Here is a 22,741-nt window from a genome sequence, read left to right as displayed (position 1 = left end):
GTTTGCTACCGTTGTATCCCGTCATTGTTGCCTGTGTTTTTAGTTCAAAACATTTTTGTAGGAGCTTTGTAGTACCTTTAGTGCTTGATACAGTATGTAGGATAACATTGGTGTCCAGTTATAATAATTTAACTAGGGGGCACCCCGCGCTTCGCTGCGGTAGGGTGGACATGGATTCGCTATTGTATAGAGTAATACATGTGGAATAAAACGGCACTTGAAACCCCCCCAAAAAAAGCATTGTATCTGATCTCAACAGATCAATAGAGTTGTACACAGGGGAAGGCCAATAATTAGGTCAATATAAAAGATGAAATGTGCAGACTGTGATGACTCTTGAAGAAAGTATTATACGCCGCCAATTGTACCATCAGACAAGGCAAGGAGATTATCCTTCTTGTTCCAGCAAAAGCATCTCCTCCTTTTAGCTTCAGGCATCCAATGCTAGCTTTGGGTTGGTCTGTGCAATGCGTTCAAGTGTATATTAGATATATGGTAAGCAATAATTAGCATATAAGAAGCATGGTAAGAGAAGAACAAAACTGTATAGGTATAGTAGTTGTACCTGGGGTTATTAATAGTTTTGGCCCGAGATATCACTCAAAATACCAGTGTGCACCACAATATGTGTAGCTGTATGGACCATGCAAGAGTGGTGCTGAATTTTCTGGGAAGATTAAGGTTAGTGTGAGGAGAACATAACAATCTTGGCAACCACGAAGTAGTAAGCAAAATATTAATGGTGTAAAAATTGGTTACTCGTGTCTTTCACCTAGAGCATGGAAACCTACCTTGTTTACCAAAAGGCGCAACCGCCTTTCGTTTCTTGTGTGCTTTAGCAGCATTTGCTGGTTGTGCCAAATATTTTACAGACAAAGAACACAAGCAGCCAGTTTGGAAATATAACAAAGGTTAGCATGAAGTAATCAATAGAGGCAGCAGTTTTGTTTGTTGCGTGCTTTAGCAGCACTTGCTGGTAGGGGCAAATATTTTATAGGCAAAGAACGGAAATGGTCATTTCAAAAACATAACTAAGGTTAGCATATAGAGGCAACAATTTCATCACCGAAACTGGTAACAGGACATACTGAAACCAATGAAGTGTAACACCCTAAAATTTGCATTCTTCGAAAATAGCTAAATTAATTTATCTAAAGCATTTATGTGAGCATTCAAACATAGGAAAATAATAATTTTTATTAAATTATAATCAAATATAAGGTTAGCTACATGTTGATGCATACATGCTTCTGCATATTTATTTTTGTGATGATTGGTTTTGATTCAAAGATCAAATGAATTCAAAATCTAATTGAAAATGAGTTTGGAAAAATGGATTCAGAAAAAGAAAGGATTTCCTTTCCCTCACTCCCTCCCTTCCTTGATTTCGGCCTGCTGGCCCATCTCCTTCCCCAGGATCGCTCGCCTTCCCGCCGGCCTGCTCACCCCTCCCCTTCCTCATTCTTCTTGGGCCAGCCCAGCTCGCGCGCCGCTGGCAACCGCCCGCCCGCCCCTTCCTCTCTCACAGACAGCTCGGCCCCACCGGTCAGCTCCTCCCCCCACCTCCCGCCGAGTTCGAGCGCACCGAAACCGCCACTGCCCCGCGCCCGCTCTTCACGTCGTGGGAGCGTCGCCCCGCTCCCCGGCCTCTTTAAAAGGAAACCGAGACCCCGCCGTGCACCCTTTCTTCTCCTAGCGCCTGTTGCTGCCCCGTTCGAGCCACAGCAACCGCCGAGTGCTCGCCGGATCCGCCGTGCGCGAGCTGCCGTTCCCGCAGCCTCGCCGTCGCGTCTGGCCCTCCGCCGAGCTTCGCCGAGAAGTAACAGACCTCCTGCAGCCTTTATCTTCTTGTTTTTCTCCTTCAATCGCTAACTCGCGGTCGCCGGTCTTCACAAGACGCCACCGTCCGCCTCTCATCGTGGTCCGCCGTCTCCGCTTCATCTCCGCCTTCCTTCTCGCCGTGGTGAGCTTCTCCTTGATCCCCTCCCTCTCCCCGTGATTCGTCTTAGCGAATCATGGCCTCTAGGGCCCTAGCCATGGACACCGGCGGGCTTCTCGTCGCCGGCCATGGCCACCACCGTGCCGGCTGTGCCTTCCGGCCGCGCTAAAGGCCTAGGCGAGGTCGCCTAGCCCTCCTCTATCTCCTGGTGTTTTTGGTTCGTCGAATCGGGGCCCGTAGGCATCGTTTCCCTCACGCCGGCGAGCTCCTCGCCGCCAACCATGGCAGCGCCGCCGCGTCGGCTTCGTCTCCGGCAAGCCGCCTCCCCTCTCCCCTCTCTGATTTAATTCAAGCCGTCCATCACGTAATCAAAGGCCCAGGATGGCCAATACCCCTTCGCGGGTCATTTTTCTAAAGACACCCTCGGTTTTCTAGAAATAGAACCCGCAGTCCATAGCGTACTCCGGTTTTACGCTTTCTCTTTCCGAAAGCGTAGATCTCCGTTATCAGATTCAAAATACGTTTCCCGTATTTACAGTTTTGCCACTGATTTTGTTTTACTCATAAAAACTTCGTTTTAGCTCCGATTTGATCCGTTCAAATTGCGTTAGATTCGTAATTAAGTTATCTACATGTTAGTGTTGTTGTTAGTCAGGTTTGCAACTTTTTAATTTCGAGGTTAGATTTAATTAATTAAATTGCTATAGGAAATCTCGTTTAATTCATAACTTTCGCGTTCTAGCTCAGATTTTCGTGAACTTCGCGTCTATGTGATCGTAGCGATATGTAGATGATTTTCATAAACCTTTTGTCTTATTTTATTTACTGCTGGTGTACTGTTCTGACCATAGGATTGTTTGCTTGCATGATTGTCTTTGGAATGCGTGTTGTTGGTTCGTGTTGATCGGGTTCAGACGGTGAGGAGTACTTCGGGAACTCGGATTTCTTCGAAGAGCAGCAGGACCAGCAAGGCTTTGTGAACCAAGGCAAGTATAGCATGGGCCTACCTTGATGTCCTATTCACTTTAATCATCTACTCATATAGCATGGGCCTACCTTGATGTCCTATTCACTTTAATCATCTACTCATTTGCACGTGTCTAAATTTGATCACCATAAGGACATCCTAGTTATTTGATGACATGTTTCCTTGACTCCTACGGGTTGATTGCACATGGGTAGATTGCTAGCGCTCTAACTGAACATGATCTATGCAATGGTTAATGGTTCTATGGAACAAAAGGTAAAACATGCTTTATAACAACTGATCCATAGGGCGAAGGTGCAAATGACTTTGTTCATGGTGCCCTAAACCCTCCGTAAGGACTTATCTGTCGGCAAAAGCTGGGATTGACAGTGCAACCGTGAGAGTCACATGGCTCTGGTTTTAGCTCAGTAATAGGATCTTTTCTAGCTTGTTAGAGGTTACCATTATGGCGCAAGAGGGGCTTGCCACTTGGGTATAGGACTGCCCCTGTTCTTATGTGTATAGCCGCGAAGGAATTGTGCCATAGAAAGAGGGGTTCCTACATCTGCCTGCCGAGGAAACCTCGCGGCCCTAACATGTTAGAGGGACCTATGGAAGGCTTCATAGTGTACCCTGTCTGCTCACCTTGGAAGTGTTAGGGGGTCGACGGCCCCCGGGCATTTGGGCAACACGACTCACGGGTAAAGATGCACAACCTCTGCAGAGTGTTAAAAACTGTTATACCAGTCGTGCTCACGGTCACGAGCGGCCCAGAAAACTCACAGGATAAATGGTTACTTATTATATGGTTAATCTATGATGATAAATGATGATGTTATAATGATGTTCAAATGGTTCTAATTGATTCTATTAAATGATCATGTGGGTTAATCTGGGAGCTTAAGCATAACTTGATATTAATTAATGATAAAATCTTGACTTACTAAAATGCTAAACGCAGTAAACCGTGTCTACCTTTTGAGCCTCATGAATCCCCATGTTATGCTTGTGGAGTACGAAATGTACTCACGCTTGTTTATTTTATTTATTGGATAAAAATCCCGGATGGGTAACAGATGGCAGTTGGTTTGAGGATTTCCCCAAGGACTTCTAGGTTTGAGTCAACCAGTTGACCGTCCCTGTGTTGAAGCTACCACTTCTGAGAGTTATCTATCTAATTTCCGCTGGTGTTGTAAAGACTAAGTGTTGTATTAAACGTGATGTAAGATACACTGTGATGATACTTCTTTTAATTTGTCGACTTATGTGTGCGACTATTCCTGGGGCGCACATAAGGTTTATGCACTCTATTTTGTCCTTAAAATGGAGTGTGACATGAAGGATCTCTTATGTACATATGGGGAAAATGGTGGAATGACAAAGTAAATTTTTTTGTGATGCGTAATGGAAATGGCTAACCTCCAAATGGCTGATCTGCGTGAGTAGTCTTTCACTTGAAGCCTTTTTCCGTAGGTGGAATATAAACTGGGCCAAATGTCAGATATCATGTAATAGATCACCAACTGAACACTGTAATGTATATGTGAAGGTTGAAACTGGATTCAAATCGATGTTAGCAATAGCTTATTCTGCACCTATACGTTAACATATATCACTGTAATGTGATTTTGTTTTTTGAAGCAAGGAAGCATTGATTGAATCATGTTATACTGTGGCACCTATGCCCGTACCTCTGCTCCTATGGCAATTGGCACAACGAACTCCCTAGAAGCATCTGAATTATGCTAGCATTAGCTGCTGTAGAGGATAAAAACACAGAGGTTAAAAAAAAGGTCTCCATGGTCTGCAGGTGGCTTAGTCTGTACGCAATTCTTAGTCTTAGAACCTAAAGAAACATGAGGCTGCAAAAGTATTTTTAGGAAACTATAATAAACATATTTTTAGGAAACTATAGTAAACAGGTAAGAATACGTTAACTGCAAACGATAAGAACCATGATCTCGTACTCCAGCAGGAAATAAAGGCCACTTTATATAGCTATCGAACTCTATCATCATATTTAATATTGTATATAAGATTCTTCTCGGCTGAATAGTCATGCAAGATCTATATTCCAGTGCGTGAAAACACCACTCAATTTGTCAGAACGATTCTCATACGCAGGACCACGAGGAAATCAACGTATAAGAAAATGAGACAGAAGGACAACCACGTACATCTGATCGAGCTGCTTGTGGAACACTCCTTGACCTCCTCCAGATCCGTGAGCAGCTGCCGCACGATGGCGCCGTATTCTGCACAGCAATGAACCAGAAGAGCGATTAGGACGACACCAAGGGCCGATCTAGCGTCAGCGCCAGGTTTGCCGCGAGTAACGTACAGGCCCAGAAACTTACGACGTGATCCACGCTGGCGAAGAGGGCGTCGCCGGACCTTGGGGCCTGTGAGCGGACTGCGGACGGGCTTGGGGGCGGGCGACGGGCGGTGAGCAAAGGGACGGAGGAGAGCGTCGCCCTCGCCCCGGAGGCCGTTTTGTGTTGCCTCGCCGGGGGCCGCGCCAGTGGAGGAAGCGGAGGAGGCGATGGGGATTAGGGATCGGGAGCTGGGCGCTGGTTCTGTGCCGCGAAGAGGATAAGGTTCGTCGTGGGCTATAGAAGCTTCTGGATACCCGACACGGAAGAGAGGGAAGAGGGAGGTGGCGATGGAGAGGAGAGCGTGCGGCGGCACAGGGACCGAGGAGATGGCGCGGGGAAGAGGGAGTCGGACATGGCTGCGATCCCGCCCTGCGGCGGCGGCGGCGGGCTCGCCGAGGTTCCTGTGCCCGATGTGGCTCGTGAGAGGGACGGAAGTTTGTAGGGTTTTTTTTTTTTTTCTGAGGCCGATGTGGTTCGTGAGAGGCACGGAAGTTTCTGGAGAATGGTGAGGCAGGTGCACGGACGGCAGGGATGGGATGACTGGAGGTATAAACAGTAGAACAGTAAGATTCTTGGCTCAGAAACTATAGATCTTACCCCGCGCTTCGCCGCGGGCAGGCTATTATGTCTGGACTCTGGAGATAGAACATCTGAACTTAAAGCGGTAGTGTAAGCACTGGGATGAATAGTTCTGATTAGGAATAGGAATAACAAGGTCCAGATTGCAAGTGTCGTAGGAAAGACAATCAAATAGAAAAACTATCTTGGCCGTAAATTGTAATAAGTAATAGGGACATGGTGGATTTCATAATCCATCTGTCTAAGATAGCACTTTAATCAATGCTAACCCGACAGAGTAATGGACAAACCACCGGCCATACAACCTACATAAATATGAAGTCACATAAGCGCGTGTTCAGTTCTAAAAATACTTTCAAAAAAGTGCTACAGTACCTGTTGCATCGAATTTTACGATACGTGCATGGAGTAGTAAATATAGACGAAAAAAATAATTGCACAGTTTGGTTGGAAATCGCGAGACGAACGTTTTGAGCCTAATTAGTCCATAATTGAACACTATTTGCTAAATAAAAACGAAAGTGATACAGTACCCAAATTTCAACTTTCCATCAAGTAAACACAGCCTAAATATCAATCAGGTCGGCATGTCTTGCGCTGGTCACTATGCTGCTCTATTTTCGCTGACTCACTTGAGCTAGGCTCATCTTTGACTTCATTATTTGGGCTGCTGCACAAGAGGAAGAAACCGCTTAGGGGGTGTTTAGTTCCCACCCAAAAACTTTACACCATATTCCATCGAATGTTTGGAGACATGCATGGAGCATTAAATATAGATAAAAAGAATAACTAATTGTATAGTTTGCATGTATTTTATGAGACAAATCTTTTAAGCCTAATTAGTCTATGATTGGACACTAATTGCTATAGTTATACATGTGCTACAGTACCCCAAAAAACTTTAAAGGCCCTGAACTAAACACACCCTTAGTAACATCATATTTATTACAACGGTATCGAAGGCTTACAGCGAATGTAAAGGCTTGCGAAACCCAATCGACCAATTCATCTATGCCAAGATATTTCAAAAGCAGCCAAACAGGCAATGCAAAGCATGTTTGAAGACTACAATATTTCCATGGCAATGGCCCCAAGCAGCACAAGGGCCGTTACAAACTACAATGCTGTAGCAAGAACAATTTGTCTGTTCAGCAAGTCGCGCTGCAGCTGCAAGCGTCAGGAAGCTACGAGCAGTTAAACAATTTGCCTGTTCAGCAAGCCGCTTTGCAGCTGCCATTCAGTTTCCAACCAGCAAACGCAGGGAAGGCAGTAGGAAGCAAGCAAGCAGTGTCAGGAAGCTACGAGCAGGAAGAAGGCAACAGTGGCAGCAGCCTAAATGTGAAGTGAACAGGGAAATAAAACTGAGATGAATCACAAATTGATTTCATTTTGGGGACAGCATGATACATTCATTTTCAGAAGCCAAGAATCACTCCTGTAACAGTACCTCTACATTCAGAAAATTTCCCTGATGGACCACATACATTCATGCAGAACACCACGCATTATAGAATTGTGATTAAGCAGAGCACGTAGACAAATGGATGAATGTGTACTGTGTACAGCAGGGCAAGAATCCAGAGACTACATTATGAGAAATGGAGAAACCACTCTATGTCCAGGTGATGCGACTTAAAAAGTACGCAGGCAACACCTTTTATTTAAAAAAAGGGGCAGACCCAGTGCTGGAGGCTCCCACATGAGTGGGGTCTGGGGAAGGGAAAAACCGAGGTAAGTCTTCCCCTCGCAAAATCTACGGAGAGGCCGCTTCAAACCCATGACCTGGTGACTCAGTGAGACAGCTCTCACCACTGCATGCTAAAACAGTGATGCCAGGAAAAAGTTGATACATGGGGTGTGACCATAATCAAACTTAGATGACCACATGCATGCACTATTCATTTACATAACCATTAAGCACAATGAATAAACAGTTGGGGGGAAAGAGTTATGGCAACCAACCTTTCGTTGCTATTAGATGATTCACCCGCGATATCTGTAGTAGCTTGATTTAGTGCATGAATTCACCAGTGATATCTGTAATAGCTTGATTTAGTGCACGAAGTGCTATCTTCTTAACCTGGCGTTTTCTTCTTTCTGAAACTTTCTTAACCTGGCGTTTTGGATCCACAAGACACGGAATTGAACGGAGATGCTTCTCATGTATCCAAAAATAGACGGTGACACGGTGTTGCAATCAATCATGAACCATCTCTTCTTTTTCAGAGCTAACTATCACAAGCATCTAACAGCTCAATCTGTTTACAAACTGAGAATCTAGATATATTTTTTTTGGAAAATAAATGCAACCTGTACGAAAGTTTTTGGAAATTAATAGTGGGTCCCACATAACCTAGCTACTAAGATTAATATCAATCACAAACCATCTCTTCTTTTTCAGAGCTAACTATGACAACCACAGCTCAATCTGTTCACAAACTGACAATTTAGATCTACTTTTTTTGGAAAATAAATAGAACCTGAAGGAAAGTTTTTGGAAATGAACAGTGGGGTCCCAGACCATGTAGCTATTAAGATTAATTTGCAGCCAGTTTGACCAACCTATATTGGCAAATTTGAAGAAATAAATGAGAGGACAAAGGATCATTAGCGGTAGATCTGTGCTGACCTGCATTAGTCATGACTTTGTGGGTCCTCAGCGGCATTCCTGGCCAGGTTGAGGGCCCTAGGAAAAACGAATGCAGAGATGTTTGTCAGAAACTAACAAAATCGAGAAGGCAAATGGGCAATGCAAAGCATGTTTGAAGACTAAAAAATTTCCATGGCTACTGGGATGAAACCGAGAAGGCAAATGGGCTATTCGTTGGACCAAAGGGAGTTAGTTTTACAACCTGAGGCTTTACTGCTCGTGGCAGCACTGAATCAATGGCAAGAATAGAGTCTGCTTCCTGCAGATCGTGTTCAGGTAATCAGAAAGAATCCCACCACTGCAGGTTGTGTAACTAATGGTAGGTACTACAACTTGTACACTAGGAGTCCAGGCTCAAAAAAAAAAACTAATGGTAGGACTTTTTTTTTGGGAGAGAAGCAGTAAAGAAAATGTCGTTAAATCTAAAATATGGTTTTCTTAATTTTCATAATGAAAGTATATGCAGCTGCATCGGTTTTCCCTATGGATATAAACTAATGAATAATGCTCAGAGTAACAACAATTGAGAAGACGGTACCTGCATAGCATACGATAATCAACAAACTTCCGTTTAGCAGTATTATTTATGAGGTGGACCTAAAAAAGAAAAGAAGAGTGGAAAAAGAAAGTTGTGGTGCTGTAAACCTACAGCTGTGAATCAATAGCAGCAGCCGGAGGGAGGGGAAAGCTGCAGACCACACGCAAATCAATAGCAGTAGTAGGAGGGACAGGGAACCTGCAGAGTACACGCGAATGAAGCGGGGTGTGGGGAAGGAGATCGAACAACTCAGGTGGGTGCCCAGTGGATCCAGGTTGAGATCAAGCCAGAGATGATTGGCCACTGCCTCGCAGAGTTCTCCATCTCGTACAAGCCAGTCAAGCACGGTAGGCCCGGTATCGGTGCTACCCACTCTTCGCGGTTCATTCCTCTCAAGTGAGGGCCAAATATGGGCTTCTGTTCTATCAGTTGTTGTTTTTTTTCCATGTAGCCTGAGCGGCAAAGTTAAAACGCTGTATACCTACTACTATGTAATGAGCGTACTGGCTGTGAAACCATTATTGACTGTTATGTTGTTTTTGACGTTCTATTTGATTGCCATATACCTCACTGGATGTCATGCATGTTGCTAAGTTCCACGTCTCTTCTGAAACTGTAACACGCGTTCCACGTTCATGGTACTGGAGCACGAGTTATTTTGTGCCGCCAATGCCCAAATCCCTGCACAAGCTTGCTCAAATGGCCCGTCAGTGCCAAAATCCCTGTCTCATATGCACAACCTTGCTTATGGACTCACTACTGGAGAACGATGTACCAATTTAGCATTAACCTCGGTATTTTTTTTTTTTGCCACCGGGACTAAAGGACCCTTTAGTCCAGGTTGGTAATACCAATCGGGACTAAAAGTCCCTGCCCAACGGTTGTCCGCGGGGCAGGGATCTTTAGTCCCGGCTGGTATTACCAACCGGGACTAAAGGTTTATCTTTAGTTTCGGTTGGTAATACCAGCCGGGACTAAAGCTTTTAGTCCCGGTTTGGGTAATACTCCGGGAATAAAGATTAATCTTTAGTCTCGGTTTGGCCTCCTAACCGGGACTAATTATCCCGGCCTATAATCCAGCTCGTTTCTTCCTCCCGAGCCCGAGCCATTCTATTCAAACTCACTGCCTCTGTTCTTCAGCTTGCTGTTGTTCTTGCTCTCTCCCCCTCCATTGGTGTTGCTCTTCGATTTTAGAGGTAACAAACTTAATCCTCTTATGTTTTATCAGTAGCTTATCTCATTTTGCAATGTAGATGCATGTGTAACTTTATATGTTAGACTTTATTATAATTTTATATGTCATTTTTAGCTCAAAACACATGATGATTTGCATATATGTTTGGATAAACAAAAGTTAAATTAGTTCATCAAAATCACGCCTCGCTCGTCCTCGCTGGAGCACGCGCCATCCTTGTCCCCGGTGGCTTACGTGATCTTAGAATTAATTTTTCATGAAATGAAAAACTTAGAAAATTGTAGAAAATCCGTACTAGTTGAACTTGCGGACCGTGTTCAGCTCGACGAGCATGTTCTCTGCCGAGCGGTAACGGATGTTAAGGAGGAGCTTTGATTCTACGAGGGAGAGCAGCAACGGTCGTGGAAGACCGTGTTCCCTTTCTCGTAGAATCGAAGCTCTTCCTTGGCCAAGTACGGTGCCGTCCGGTGGAGAAATGCTCGCCGAGATGATCACGTAAGCAAGGTCAACTAGTACGGATGGTTATTTATTGAAACATGTTTTTGAGCTATAATTTGATGGATATTTGATAACTTCAGACCTACAAATGTCATCTACAAATGTTACTATCCTCGGCAACCTAAACGCCCGCGAGCTCGCCGTTATCGAGCAGGTCACTTAGAATTATTTTTTTTCATGAAATGAACTACTTAGAAATCATGCCTTTTATTTTTTAGAATTAAATTTTCCATGAAATAAAAAACTTAGTAAATAGTTAGAAAATTATAAAAAAATCCGTACTAATTGAACTTGCGGACCGTGTTCAGCTCGGCCAACATGTTCTCTGTCGAGCGGTAACGGACGTCAAGGAGGAGCTTTGATTCTACGAGGGAGAGCGGCAACGGTCGTGGAAGACCGTGTTCCCTTTCTCGTAGAATCAGAGCTTTTCCTTGGCTAAGTACGGTGCCGTCCGGTGGAGAAATGCTGGCCGAGATGATCACGTAAGTAAGGTTAACTAGTACGGATGGTTATTTATTGAAACATGTGAAATCCATACTAGTTTTGTTTAAATATATCATTTTAGAAAATATGAAATTTACACTAGTTTGCAAAAATAAGTATAGAAAGTAGATGACAATTGGTACCAGATCCTCGGTCTCTCGTTCGGTTGCGAAACGACTGAGGCCAAAACTTCCTCTCATTATCTGCGGCAGGTGTAAGCAGAAGATTGTGATGGAGTACCGAGTCAAGAGACAGGGACCCAACAAGGGTCGTGTTTTCTACAAGTGCCCAGATCGCGATATGAGTTTCTTACGCATTTTATAATTATGGCTAATTGATCTGCTTTTCTTGAATATTTTTGACTAAATATTTTTTGGCTTTAATTTCAGTGGGAGGGCAATGGATGCGATGGTTGGTACTGTAAGGAAGATTATGCTACATACGTGCATAATTTGGTTGCGCTTGAGGTAGCGGCTGCTGATAATGAGGCAGTGAGCCAGCAGGAGAAGCTTATTGATATTCAACAGAAGAATGATTTGTCTGTTTTAATTGCGTACGATCACGAAATAATTATGTTACTGAAGTGCATTGTAGTTTTAGTTTGTTTAGTGATAGTTGGGATTGCTTACGTTATAGCCAGGCTTAGTTAATTAATCAACCGTGTGTGTGTCATCTATGTTGTGTAATAAAATACTTAATTATGTTCAAGGTTTTCATAATTTATCGTGTAATGCAGATTATGTCACGCCATTGGATGTATAATACCAATTGCCGCTCCCAAGACTTTATTGAGGGTGTGCACTATTTCTTAGGTGTGGCTGAGGCAAATAAGCGGGATGATTTCATGTGCTGTCCATGTGCCATATGTAAAAATTTAAAGGAATATTCAAGCTCAATGAGTCTTCATTCACATTTGCTTAAGTCAGGTTTCATGTCAAACTATATATGTTGGACTAAGCATGGAGAAAACGGGGTCATGATGGAAGAAGGTAAAGGAGAAGATTTAGACATTGATAACATTATTGCTCAATATGCTGCCTTTGATGATACTACAATAGGGAGAGATGAAGAAGAGGTAGCGGCAGAAGATGATCTTGGTGATGCTCTTGGCGATGCCATTCGTGATGCACAACAAGAATGCGAAAGTGAAAAAGAGAAAGTTAAGTTCGAGCGCATGCTTGAGAATCATAGGTAGTTGCTATACCCGACGGCCGAAGAGGGGTAAAAAAAATTGGGTACAACACTGGAATTGCTACAGTTGAAGGCAAAGAATGGTATATCCGACAAGGCATTTAGGAATTTATTGAACCTCATAAAGAAGATGCTTCCGAAGCCAAATGAATTGCCCACCACTACGTACGAAGCAAAAAAAGGTTGTCTACCCTTTGGGATTAAAAATCCAGAAGATACATGCATGTCCTAATGACTGCATCCTCTACCATGGCAATAAATACGAGAATTTGGATGAATACCCGATATGTAAAGCAGTGCGGTATAAGATCAAACACGATGATCCTGGTGATGTCGAGGGTGAACAACATCCTAGAAAGAAAATCCCTACCAAGGTTATGTGGTATGCTCCTATAATACCACGCTTAAAACGTTTGTTCAGAAATAAAGACCATGCAAAGTTGTTGCGGTGGCATAAAGAAGACCGTAAGGTAGACAATATGCTGAAACACCTAGCTGATAGGTCCCAGTGAAGAGCGATAGACAAAGAATTTCCAGAGTTTGCAAATGAGGCTAGAAACTTAAGGTTTGCCTTAAGTACAGATGGTATGAATCCTTTTGGGGAGCAGAGCACTAGTCATAGCACTTGGCCAGTTACTCTATATATCTACAACCTTCCTCCATGGTTATGCATGAGCGGAAGTTCATTATGATGCCGATCCTCATCCAAGGTCCGAGGCAACCTAGCAACGACATTGATGTCTATCTGAAGCCATTAGTTGAAGAACTTCTAGTTTTATGGAACAAACCAGGTGTACGTGTCTGGGATGAGTACAAACAAGAACATTTTGACCTACGAGCAAAGTTGTTCGTAACAATTAATGATTGGCCTGCTTTAAGTAATCTTTTAGGTCAGACAAACAAAGGATATAATACATGCACACATTGTTTTGATGACCTTGACGGTATATATTTGAAAAGATATCGAAAGGTCAATCAACAATATTGGGTACAAAGACGAACCATTCGTCCTTGCTGCCGATGTGAGTCAGATGTTCTATGTGAAAGACATGTCTACAAAATCAAAGAGAGGAAAAAACGAAGACATCAACTCAATGATCAATGAGCCAAAGCGCCACATAGTTCTTTCTGGGAAAATAAATATAGTGGGAATTAAAGACAAGTCAGACATGTCAGAAGATTATGAAAGAAATGTCCGAATTCCACCCTTCATAGTGAAGAAAGATCCAAACATCATGTTAAATGATGAAGCCACTCCATGGTTACGACAAGATCATAACCAAGGGTCATACGTCAAGAAAAAATTCACTATTGTGCCCGCATGATACAACGATGCAAATCCTAGATTGTCTCCAATTGAAAAGTTTTGAATACCAAGTTTGTTTAGCTCATCAAGATATACAATCCTTATATAGGCTATTTTTTCATTTGAGAAAGTTTGAACAAAATGTAGTTCAAATTTCACAAGTGTGTGACATAGTTTTAGAAAGTTTATATGAGAATCAAGAATTTGTGACTAGTGTTTGATAAAACTTTCTCAAATAAGAAAATGAGCTATGTAACAATTGTAGATCTTGATTAGATGATCAAACTTGGTATTCAGAGATTTTTCATCTGAGGACATTTAGTGTCTCATTTGAGCAAGTTTGACCAAGTCAAATTTGGTCAAATGAAAAAACAATACTTTGACTCTAGTATTCTGAACTCTAAATGACTTCAAATTGAAAAGTTTTGAGTACCAAGTTTGTTAAAATCATCAAGATCTACAATTGTTGTTTTGGTCAACTTTCCATTTGAGATAGTTTGGACGGTTCAAATTTGTGATTTTTAAATTTCAACGCCTACAAACTAGTTTTCGGAACCCTAGATTATCTCTAATTGAAAAGTTTTGAATACCAAGTTTTTTCAGCTCATCAAGATATACAATCCTTATATAGGCCATTTTTTCATTTAAGAAAGTTTGAACAAAATGTAATCCAAATTTCACAAGTGTGTGACATAGTTTTAAAAAGTCTATATGAGAATCAAGAATTTGTGACTAGTGTTTGATAAAACTTTCTCAAATAGGAAAATAAGCTATGTAACAATTGTAGATATTGCTGAGATGATCAAACTTGGTATTCAGAGATTTTTCATCTGAGGTCATTTAGTGTCTCATTTGAGCAAGTTTGACCAAGTCAAATTTGGTCAAATAAAAAAATAACACTTTGACTCTAGTATTCTGAACTCTAAATGACTTCAAATTGAAAAGTTTTGAGTACCAAGTTTGTTAAAATCATCAAGATCTACAATTGTTGTTTTGGTCAACTTTCCATTTGAGATAGTTTGAACGGTTCAAATTTGTGATTTTTAAATTTCGACGCCTACAAACTAGTTTTCAGAACCCTAGATTGTCTCTAATTGAAAATTTTTGAATACCAAGTTTGTTCAGCTCATCAAGATATACAATCCTTATATAGGCCATTTTTTCATTTAAGAAAGTTTGAACAAAATGTAGTTCAAATTTCACAAGTGTATGACATAGTTTTAAAAAGTCTATATGAGAATCAAGAATTTGTGACTACTGTTTGATAAAGCTTTCTCAAATGGGAAAATGAGCTATGTAACAATTGTAGATATTGCTGAGATGATCAAACTTGGTATTCAGAGATTTTTCATCTGAGGTCATTTAGTGTCTCATTTGAGCAAGTTTGACAAGTCAAATTTGGTCAAATGAAAAAACAACACTTTGACTCTAGTATTCTGAACTCTAAATGACTTCAAATTGAAAAGTTTTGAGTACCAAGTTTGTTAAAATCATCAAGATCTACAATTGTTATTTTGGTCAACTTTCCATTTGAGATAGTTTGGACGGTTCAAATTTGTGATTTTTAAATTTCGATGCCTACAAACTAGTTTTCGGAACCCTAGATTGTCTCCAATTGAAAAGTTTTGAATACCAAGTTTGTTCAGCTCATCAAGATATACAATCCTTATATAGGCCATTTTTTCATTTAAGAAAGTTTGAATAAAATATAGTTTAAATTTCACAAGCGCGTGACATAGTTTTAAAATGTCTATATGAGAATAAAAAATTTGTGACTAGTGTTTGATAAAACTTTCTCAAATGGGAAAATGAGCTATGTAACAATTGTAGATCTTGCTGAGATGATCAAACTTGGTATTCAGAGATTTTTCATCTGAGGTCATTTAGTGTCTCATTTGAGCAGCTCATCAAGATCTACAATCCTTAATGAAAAAATAACACTTTGGCGGGCTATAAAAATTTCAGGCCTTCAGTCCCGGCCCAGGCCAGAAACCGGGACTAAAGGGTGGGCGGAGTTGCCCGCCCAAAAATACCTTTAGTCCCGGCTGGTAACACCAACCGGGACTAAAGATCCTTTAGTCCCGGCTGGTAAGCCGAGCCGAGACTAAAGGGTTGGACCTTTAGTCCCGGTTCGGCTTACCAGCCGGGACTAAAGGATCTTTAGTCCCGATTGGTGTTACCAGCCGGGACTAAAGGGTCCCGGCCTATATATATCGACCGGTTCATCTTCTAATTTTTGATCTATAATCGATCTCGTCGTCTCTGCCGCACCCGCGCGCGCCGTCGTCGTCGTCTACCCCCGCCCGGCCTCGATCGTCGTCTCTGCCGCGCCCGCGCCGCCGTCGTTGTCGAGCCCCGCCCGGCGGCCGTCGAGTCTCTGCCGTACGTCGTCCTCGCGCGGCTCTGCTCGGCCCCGTGTGGCCGACCAGCACGCCCAGCCGCCATGCATGCATGGCCATGCATCCATAGCCTGTTTTAGATAGTTTTTAGATACTTTTTAGATAGTTTTTTAGGTAGTGTTTGATATATATGTTAGATTTAAATGTTTTAAAATTTAATTAGTAGTTTATTCTTAGTTTTTAGATAGTTTTTGATATATGTTAATTAGATTTAAATGTATTAAAATTTAATTAGTACTTTATTTATATAGTTTTTATTATAGTTTTTGATATATTTAGTAATTATTATTCTATCTCTCTCTCTATATGTGTTAGATTTAATTTTGATTTAGTAAAATTCTATCTATGTATATATGTTAGGTTTAATTAGATTTAGTAATTAATTCTATCTAGAGATTCTATATGTATATATATATGTACTTAATTATTTCTATGTGTATATATACATGTACTTAATTATTTCCATGTGTTGAGAGAGAGAGAAAATTATATCTAGAGAGACATTCTATGTGTTATCACATGCATATCTAGAGATATATACATATGCACTTATTCTATGTGTTGAGAGAGAGAGAGAGAAAATTATATCATTCTATATGTATATATACATGTACTTATTTCCATATTTTTTGGATCGAAAGTGTTTTTTATTCGATTCCAAAGCCTATACCTTATTATTGTTTATCCTTATGAAATATTATGTGTTATTATATTTAATTGGATTTAGTAATTCTATATGTGTTTTCACATGTACTTATGTTATGTGCCATAGTAATTCTATCTATGTGTTATCTTGAAGATACAAATAGCTGCTCCGGATGATAACTTGAATAATGACATAATGGCGAATATTATCAACGCCGGCACCAATGTGGATGACACGAGTCAGTACTTTGCTGATTATGATGATATCCTGAATATGCTGGTGGTTGAAGATCAACAAATTGCGTACGTATATTCGATTATCTATCATCTCTTATAGATGCATGCGTACGTATATTTGTTGTTAATCGTTGTGTTTCTACTCATGTAGTCAGTCTCTGGATCTACATCAACCACCGGCAAGAGTAGGAAAGTCCGAGGGCCAAAAAAGCCATTAGAGGGCTGTTTCATAATATCAGAATTCGACACCGACACCGGTAAACGATTGGGACCACATGCTCAGACATATGTCAATCAATGTGGGTTCATTGTAAGGGATAGGATCCTAGTTAGTGCTCGTGAATGGAAGCAGAAGATATCCGCTCCTAATGTTAGTTTTGTATCTGATCGTGATAAGAACCTAGCTTGGAGAGATATCACTTAGCATTTCACATTACAAGCAGATGATGCTTTGAAGGAGCTAGTGAGGGATTGGACAATGAAGAAGATGGCAACATTGTTCTAGAGTTGGAAGAAGACATTGTATAAAAAGTTTATCTTGAAGAATGAAACACCGAATTTCAATGCTAAGGCGTTTGTCAAGTTGGAGTCCCATTGGGATAACTTCGTACAATACAAGACATCTCAAGAGAGTGAGGAACGTGTGATGAGGAATCAGCAGAATGCCCGACAGAAGCAATACCATCATCGCATGGGATCAGGTGGTTATAGGAGTGCTATTCCCAAGTGACAGAACCTAGAAGCAGAGATTACTGCCAAGGGAATCATACCTAAAACAATAGAGAAGAACTGGCCTCAACGCGCGAAGAATTGGTTCTATGCTCATGGGGGAAGCCTAGACCTAGATACTGGCAAGCTAATTTTTGGCCAAAAAATTAAGAGAGCAACATAGAGACTAGCTCGTGCTAGGGAAGAAGCTGATAGTGGTGTTTTCAAGCCCAACAGAGAAAAGGATGAATTGACATATGCCCTAGAGAATCCCGAACACGGTGGTCGAACAAGAGGCTATGGGGCGATTCTGTGGCTACAAGCATTCCTAGCAGACAGGAATACCTACAGAAGCCGCCAGAGAAAGAAGGATGAAGAGGTAGACCGAATCTGTATATTGGAGCAATTTGTTAATGAGTCACGACAAGCATTGCTTGAATCACATGAACGAGAAAAATCTCTTGAGGCAAGAATGCAGGAGGAGATCAAGAGGCAAGTGCAGCTAGCAATGAGTCAAATGCAATTGACGCCGGGAGTCACCATTAGCCCCGTTGGTCAGATGAAAAGCAGTTGTGCTTCCACGGAGCTGCCAGTTATTCAAGGTGATGATGGGTTGCGCTTCTCTGTTGATGACATTACCGAGCCTCTAACAACATGTGAGCTGCACATTCCAGATGGTAATAATACATCAATCATGGTGGCTGTCGGGGTTGTATCTCCAATAGACCGAACGAAGACACCAAGAATCCATGGGTCAGTTATTCAACCTAGATATGGTAGCGTTTCGGTCGATAGAGTGCTCAAAGGTTACAGCAATGTTCCTCTTGACATTGAAGGCGGTGATGGGGAGAAGACACTAGGAGAAGCAGAGAAGACATTTATTCAATGGCATAAATGCTTCATCATCATTCCTGGGGCGCCACCGCTTCCCCTACCTCACCCTAGGTACGAATGATAGTGAATGAAATATTATTTTTCCATTAATTTTATATTGGCTTCAAAAATAATTGACCACAACTTGTTTTTGTAGCAGGGTCTCCCCCTAGCCTAGCCCAATCATTCATTCCCCATCTCATCACAACGTCGCGGGGGGCGAGACGACTTCATCCCCACGGTGATCTCCAACTCCTACACCGGCCCCATCGCCTCCACAACGATCTCCAACTCCTACACCGGCCCCACCGCCTCCACAACGATCTCCAACACCTCCACGCCGGACTCCAACACCGGCCTCATCGCCTCCACACCGGTCTCCAACACCGCCCCCACCACCTCCATAGCGACGCACTACAAAGACGTCTAAGGTCCCGACGGCAAAGAATACCCCAAAAAAGAGTTATTTCTCAAGAAATACTTCCCGAAAAGATTGATGAGCAAATAGCAGCTGAAGAAGGCAAAAAAGTGAAAGATTTTTTTATAGATATCCAAAAGCAGAGACAAGCAAAGCTTAAGGAGAAGTCATACTTTTACATACCACGAGATCAGCTGAGGCAGAAGGTCGAAGCTCACAAGAAAAAGATGCTTGAAGTTCGTAAGCCACCGTCACTATCAGACTATGACCGCTCCCTCGTGAAGTCACATGATGCACATAAGAAAAGGAAAAGATTATCAGGGAAGGATGTCCCACAGCTCAGACAACAGAAGCAACCAATGCAAAATCTTGTTGTTGCTAATCAATATGGTTCCAACATAGAAGTCTATCGACCAGACAACTCTGGAGAAGTGTCGGTTCAAGACCTTAATGATTTTTTTAAACAAACTAGTTTAACCTTGGATCAAGTGACGGGCAAAGCTCTAATCCAGAACCTAGAAGTTGATACCTGGAAGACTTATAAATTTGGCAAAAGTCTATACAACTCTGCGGCTCTGAATGAATTGGGTACGCAAATATACTTGCTCAACAAGTGGTACATGCAGGCGTATGGCAGGGGTGAGCAGTGGATCTTTGTCAGATTTAGAGACCATCATTACTTCCATGGAGATGACATCTTACATATTAGTTTCAAAGAATTGCATCAACTATTCCACTTGGACGCTCTGGACAAATCAATCATTAGCTCCTTTTGTTTGTAAGTGATTCTTACTTTTATTTAATAAACTCACTTCCATGCGTACGTGTATATAATTATCCTCACATGTAACTTATATTTATATACAGATTCCAAATGTCAGAGCTCCAAAGAATACAAGACACCAGTATTAGCTTCATTGATCCTTATATCGTATTCAAAACCGATATTATTGTCAAGGACCACTGGGTATATGAAGCACAGACGAATATCATGAAGTTCTTCGTGAAACAGCACGACAAGACAACAATATTTTTCCCGTACAACTTTAAGTAAGTGTTAATAATAATGTAGTCTACATATTTTATGTAATATCAATACAACTTATATGCATGTACGTGTGTGTATAAACCAATGCAGGTTTCACTGGATACTCATTGTCATTGAGTTAAACTCAAGTCAGTTAGTAATCTTGGACTCATTGAGAAAAGAGCGAGCACTATACCAAGATATGATAGACATTATCCAGGGGTAATTTTGATCTCTCGCGCACAACTATTATTGAATAGACTTTGCCATAATTTATTAACGTTCGTACTTTATTGGTCACACAGGGTTTGGAAAGAGTTTATTCGGCAACACCGCAAGGATTGCAAGGCACCACTTAATGTAGTTGAAATACCAGTAAGTAGTACTATATATACTTTCCCACGTGTTTAATTACTATATCGTACTTCAATTTACGTGTGAGATGATGAGAATAATCTTCTTCTCGTACAGTGGTGTTTGCGGCAGGAACCAGGTAATAACTTGTGTGGATACTATATTTGTGAATTTATCACTGCATACATAAGAAGAACTCCTGAAGATGTCCTCAGAGTACGTATATATCGATTTTTTATTTATTTTTAAATGAATATATATATATATATATATGTATTAATACTTTTTCTTTTATTTCAAATGCAAGACTGAATGGTTGAAACGAAGGGTCATGCAAAAAGACCATCTGAAAGCAGTTCAAGAGTCAATAGCAGGATATCTTCTAGAAAAAGTGCTAAATCCCAACGGCGAGTTCTACTTTGATCTAAGGAACTAATGATGTAAATTAAATGTTTATTGATATCGTTATTTTCGAGAACAAGATTATGAAAGTGTTGTATATATACATATATATCTATAATATATATAGTTTCATACTTTATTCGAATATAATAATGCTCGAGATGAGAATTAGATGTAATTATATGGGTGCGTGTATTTATATTAGCAGCGTAGAATACGTACATAAAAACATATTATATATTAAACAAATATGTGTAACTGAACTGAAAACAAATTAAACAAAAAAAAGAAAAAGAAAAGGAACCTTTAGTCCCGGTTGGGGTTACCAACCGGGACTAAAGGGTGCGCCAGGTTTGCTCGGCTGGAGGGCCTTTAGTCCCGGTTGGTAACACCAACCGGGACTAAAGGTCCCTCTTTAGTCCCGGCTAGATGACCCGGGACTGAAGGTTCCACCTTTAGTCCCGGGATCGTTGTCCCGGCGCGGTAACCGGGACTAAAGGCCGTTACCGTCCGGGACAACAAGTCCATTCTGTAGTAGTGACTGCATCTGAATTGTGAAACACACGGACGGCATCTGATGACGTGAATTGTGAAACAAGCTGCCAGGCTGAGTTATTACATACTCACATCACAGCTCTCGAACAAGAGATGTATTTAGGAAAAGAAGCTTTGAACCAGAGACGCAATCGATGAAAAGAAGCTTTGAACCAAATGTTATACCCAATGTGGCTTTGAACCAAGATTATCCAAATGTTACTATTGATGGCCGTGTAGGATCATCTAGCTGTGGATCCAGGGGTACAAACTTGGTCTTTCCGTAATGAACATGGTGTCCTAGAATAAGTTCTAGTAGAGAGAAACAGAGAGGAAGAGCAAGGAGAGAAAAACAGTGAGACGAAGTGTACAGACCATCCGAGGGAGGAGCGAGAGCGTTGGAGTTGGAGCCGGTGGCCGCCATCACGAACGTTGATGGAGGCTACGCACGGGCAGCGACGATCGAGGAAGACGAAGGCGGCGTGGCGGTGGCGCTTCTCGTCACTGGCTGCGCCCCTCACATAGATCGGGTTTAGGGTTTCGGTGGCGAGCTCGGCTCAGGGCAACCTCGTGGTTTGAACCGCCGGCCTTCACCTTTCTTTATAGCGCAGGGTGACGGGGGCACACCAACCATGTAGGGTTGGACGCCCCCGATCAGGGCGCGAGTTCAAGGCCCAAGAAGGCCGTTGGGCCTTCTGTGGTTAGGAGATCATTCTAACAACTATGGGTTTCAAAGATCAACATCCCAGCCCACGTGGCTTCAAATGTTACTATGGGTTTCAAAGATCAACATCCCAGCCCACGTGGCTTTGAACCAAGATGATCCAAATGTTACCAAGAACTTTGAACCAAGATGATCCAAATGTTGCCAAGAGCTTTGAACCAAGATTATCCAAATGTTGCCAAGAACTTTGAACCAAGATTATCCAAATGTTACCCAGAACAAGAACTATACTAATCGATAGGTTTCACAGAGCAACAGCATTTGCAATTCGCAATATGCTACCGGCAAGAATCGAGGGAAAAAAAGGAAAAGAAAGAAAGAAAGAAAAACAACAATTTTGCCAGCTCTACTAGAAGCTGTTTAAATAACCGCCACAGCTTACCAAAACAAGTTGTAAGTCAAGGCTTCTGTTTCGCTATGCCTTTTGTGGGGCGGAAGTTGGGATCAGTTGCGGCCAACGACGTCGTCGTCGTCTAGTGGATGCGTATGCATGCAAGCCAGCCCCCGATATGACACTACCGTGCACATGCACTTTGTCACGTTCTTTGGCTATTAGAATGAATGAAAGTCACATACAGTATTAAACTCTAGATCCAGATCAAAGCGTCCTGTGGAATTCCCTCCCGGCCGGCGGGCTATATATACGGCCGCGCCGGGACGCCGCTGTCTTCTCATCAGCACCCATCGCGTCCTGCTCCT

At 41.9% G+C, this 22,741-nt stretch overlaps 1 protein-coding gene across 1 annotated transcript; it reads right to left on the bottom strand.

Annotated features, from left to right (window-relative positions):
* Window positions 1-217: 217 nt before the first annotated feature.
* Window positions 218-7,097, bottom strand: LOC136536036 (uncharacterized). The gene is made up of 6 exons (XM_066528463.1): window positions 6,974-7,097; window positions 5,264-5,857; window positions 5,084-5,161; window positions 792-848; window positions 566-667; window positions 218-460 (listed from the first exon to the last, which is right to left on the bottom strand). The coding sequence occupies exons 1-5, from the start codon at window positions 7,095-7,097 to the stop codon at window positions 597-599; spliced, it is 924 nt and encodes a 307-aa protein (XP_066384560.1). The 3' UTR covers window positions 218-460; window positions 566-596.
* Between the last annotated feature and the right edge of the window lie 15,644 nt (window positions 7,098-22,741).

This window comes from Miscanthus floridulus, chromosome 2 (genome assembly GCF_019320115.1).
Source record: "Miscanthus floridulus cultivar M001 chromosome 2, ASM1932011v1, whole genome shotgun sequence".
Taxonomy (NCBI): Eukaryota; Viridiplantae; Streptophyta; class Magnoliopsida; order Poales; family Poaceae; genus Miscanthus; species Miscanthus floridulus.
The sequence above is the reverse complement of the archived record's forward strand: the minus strand, read 5'-3'. Positions and strand labels throughout refer to the sequence as shown.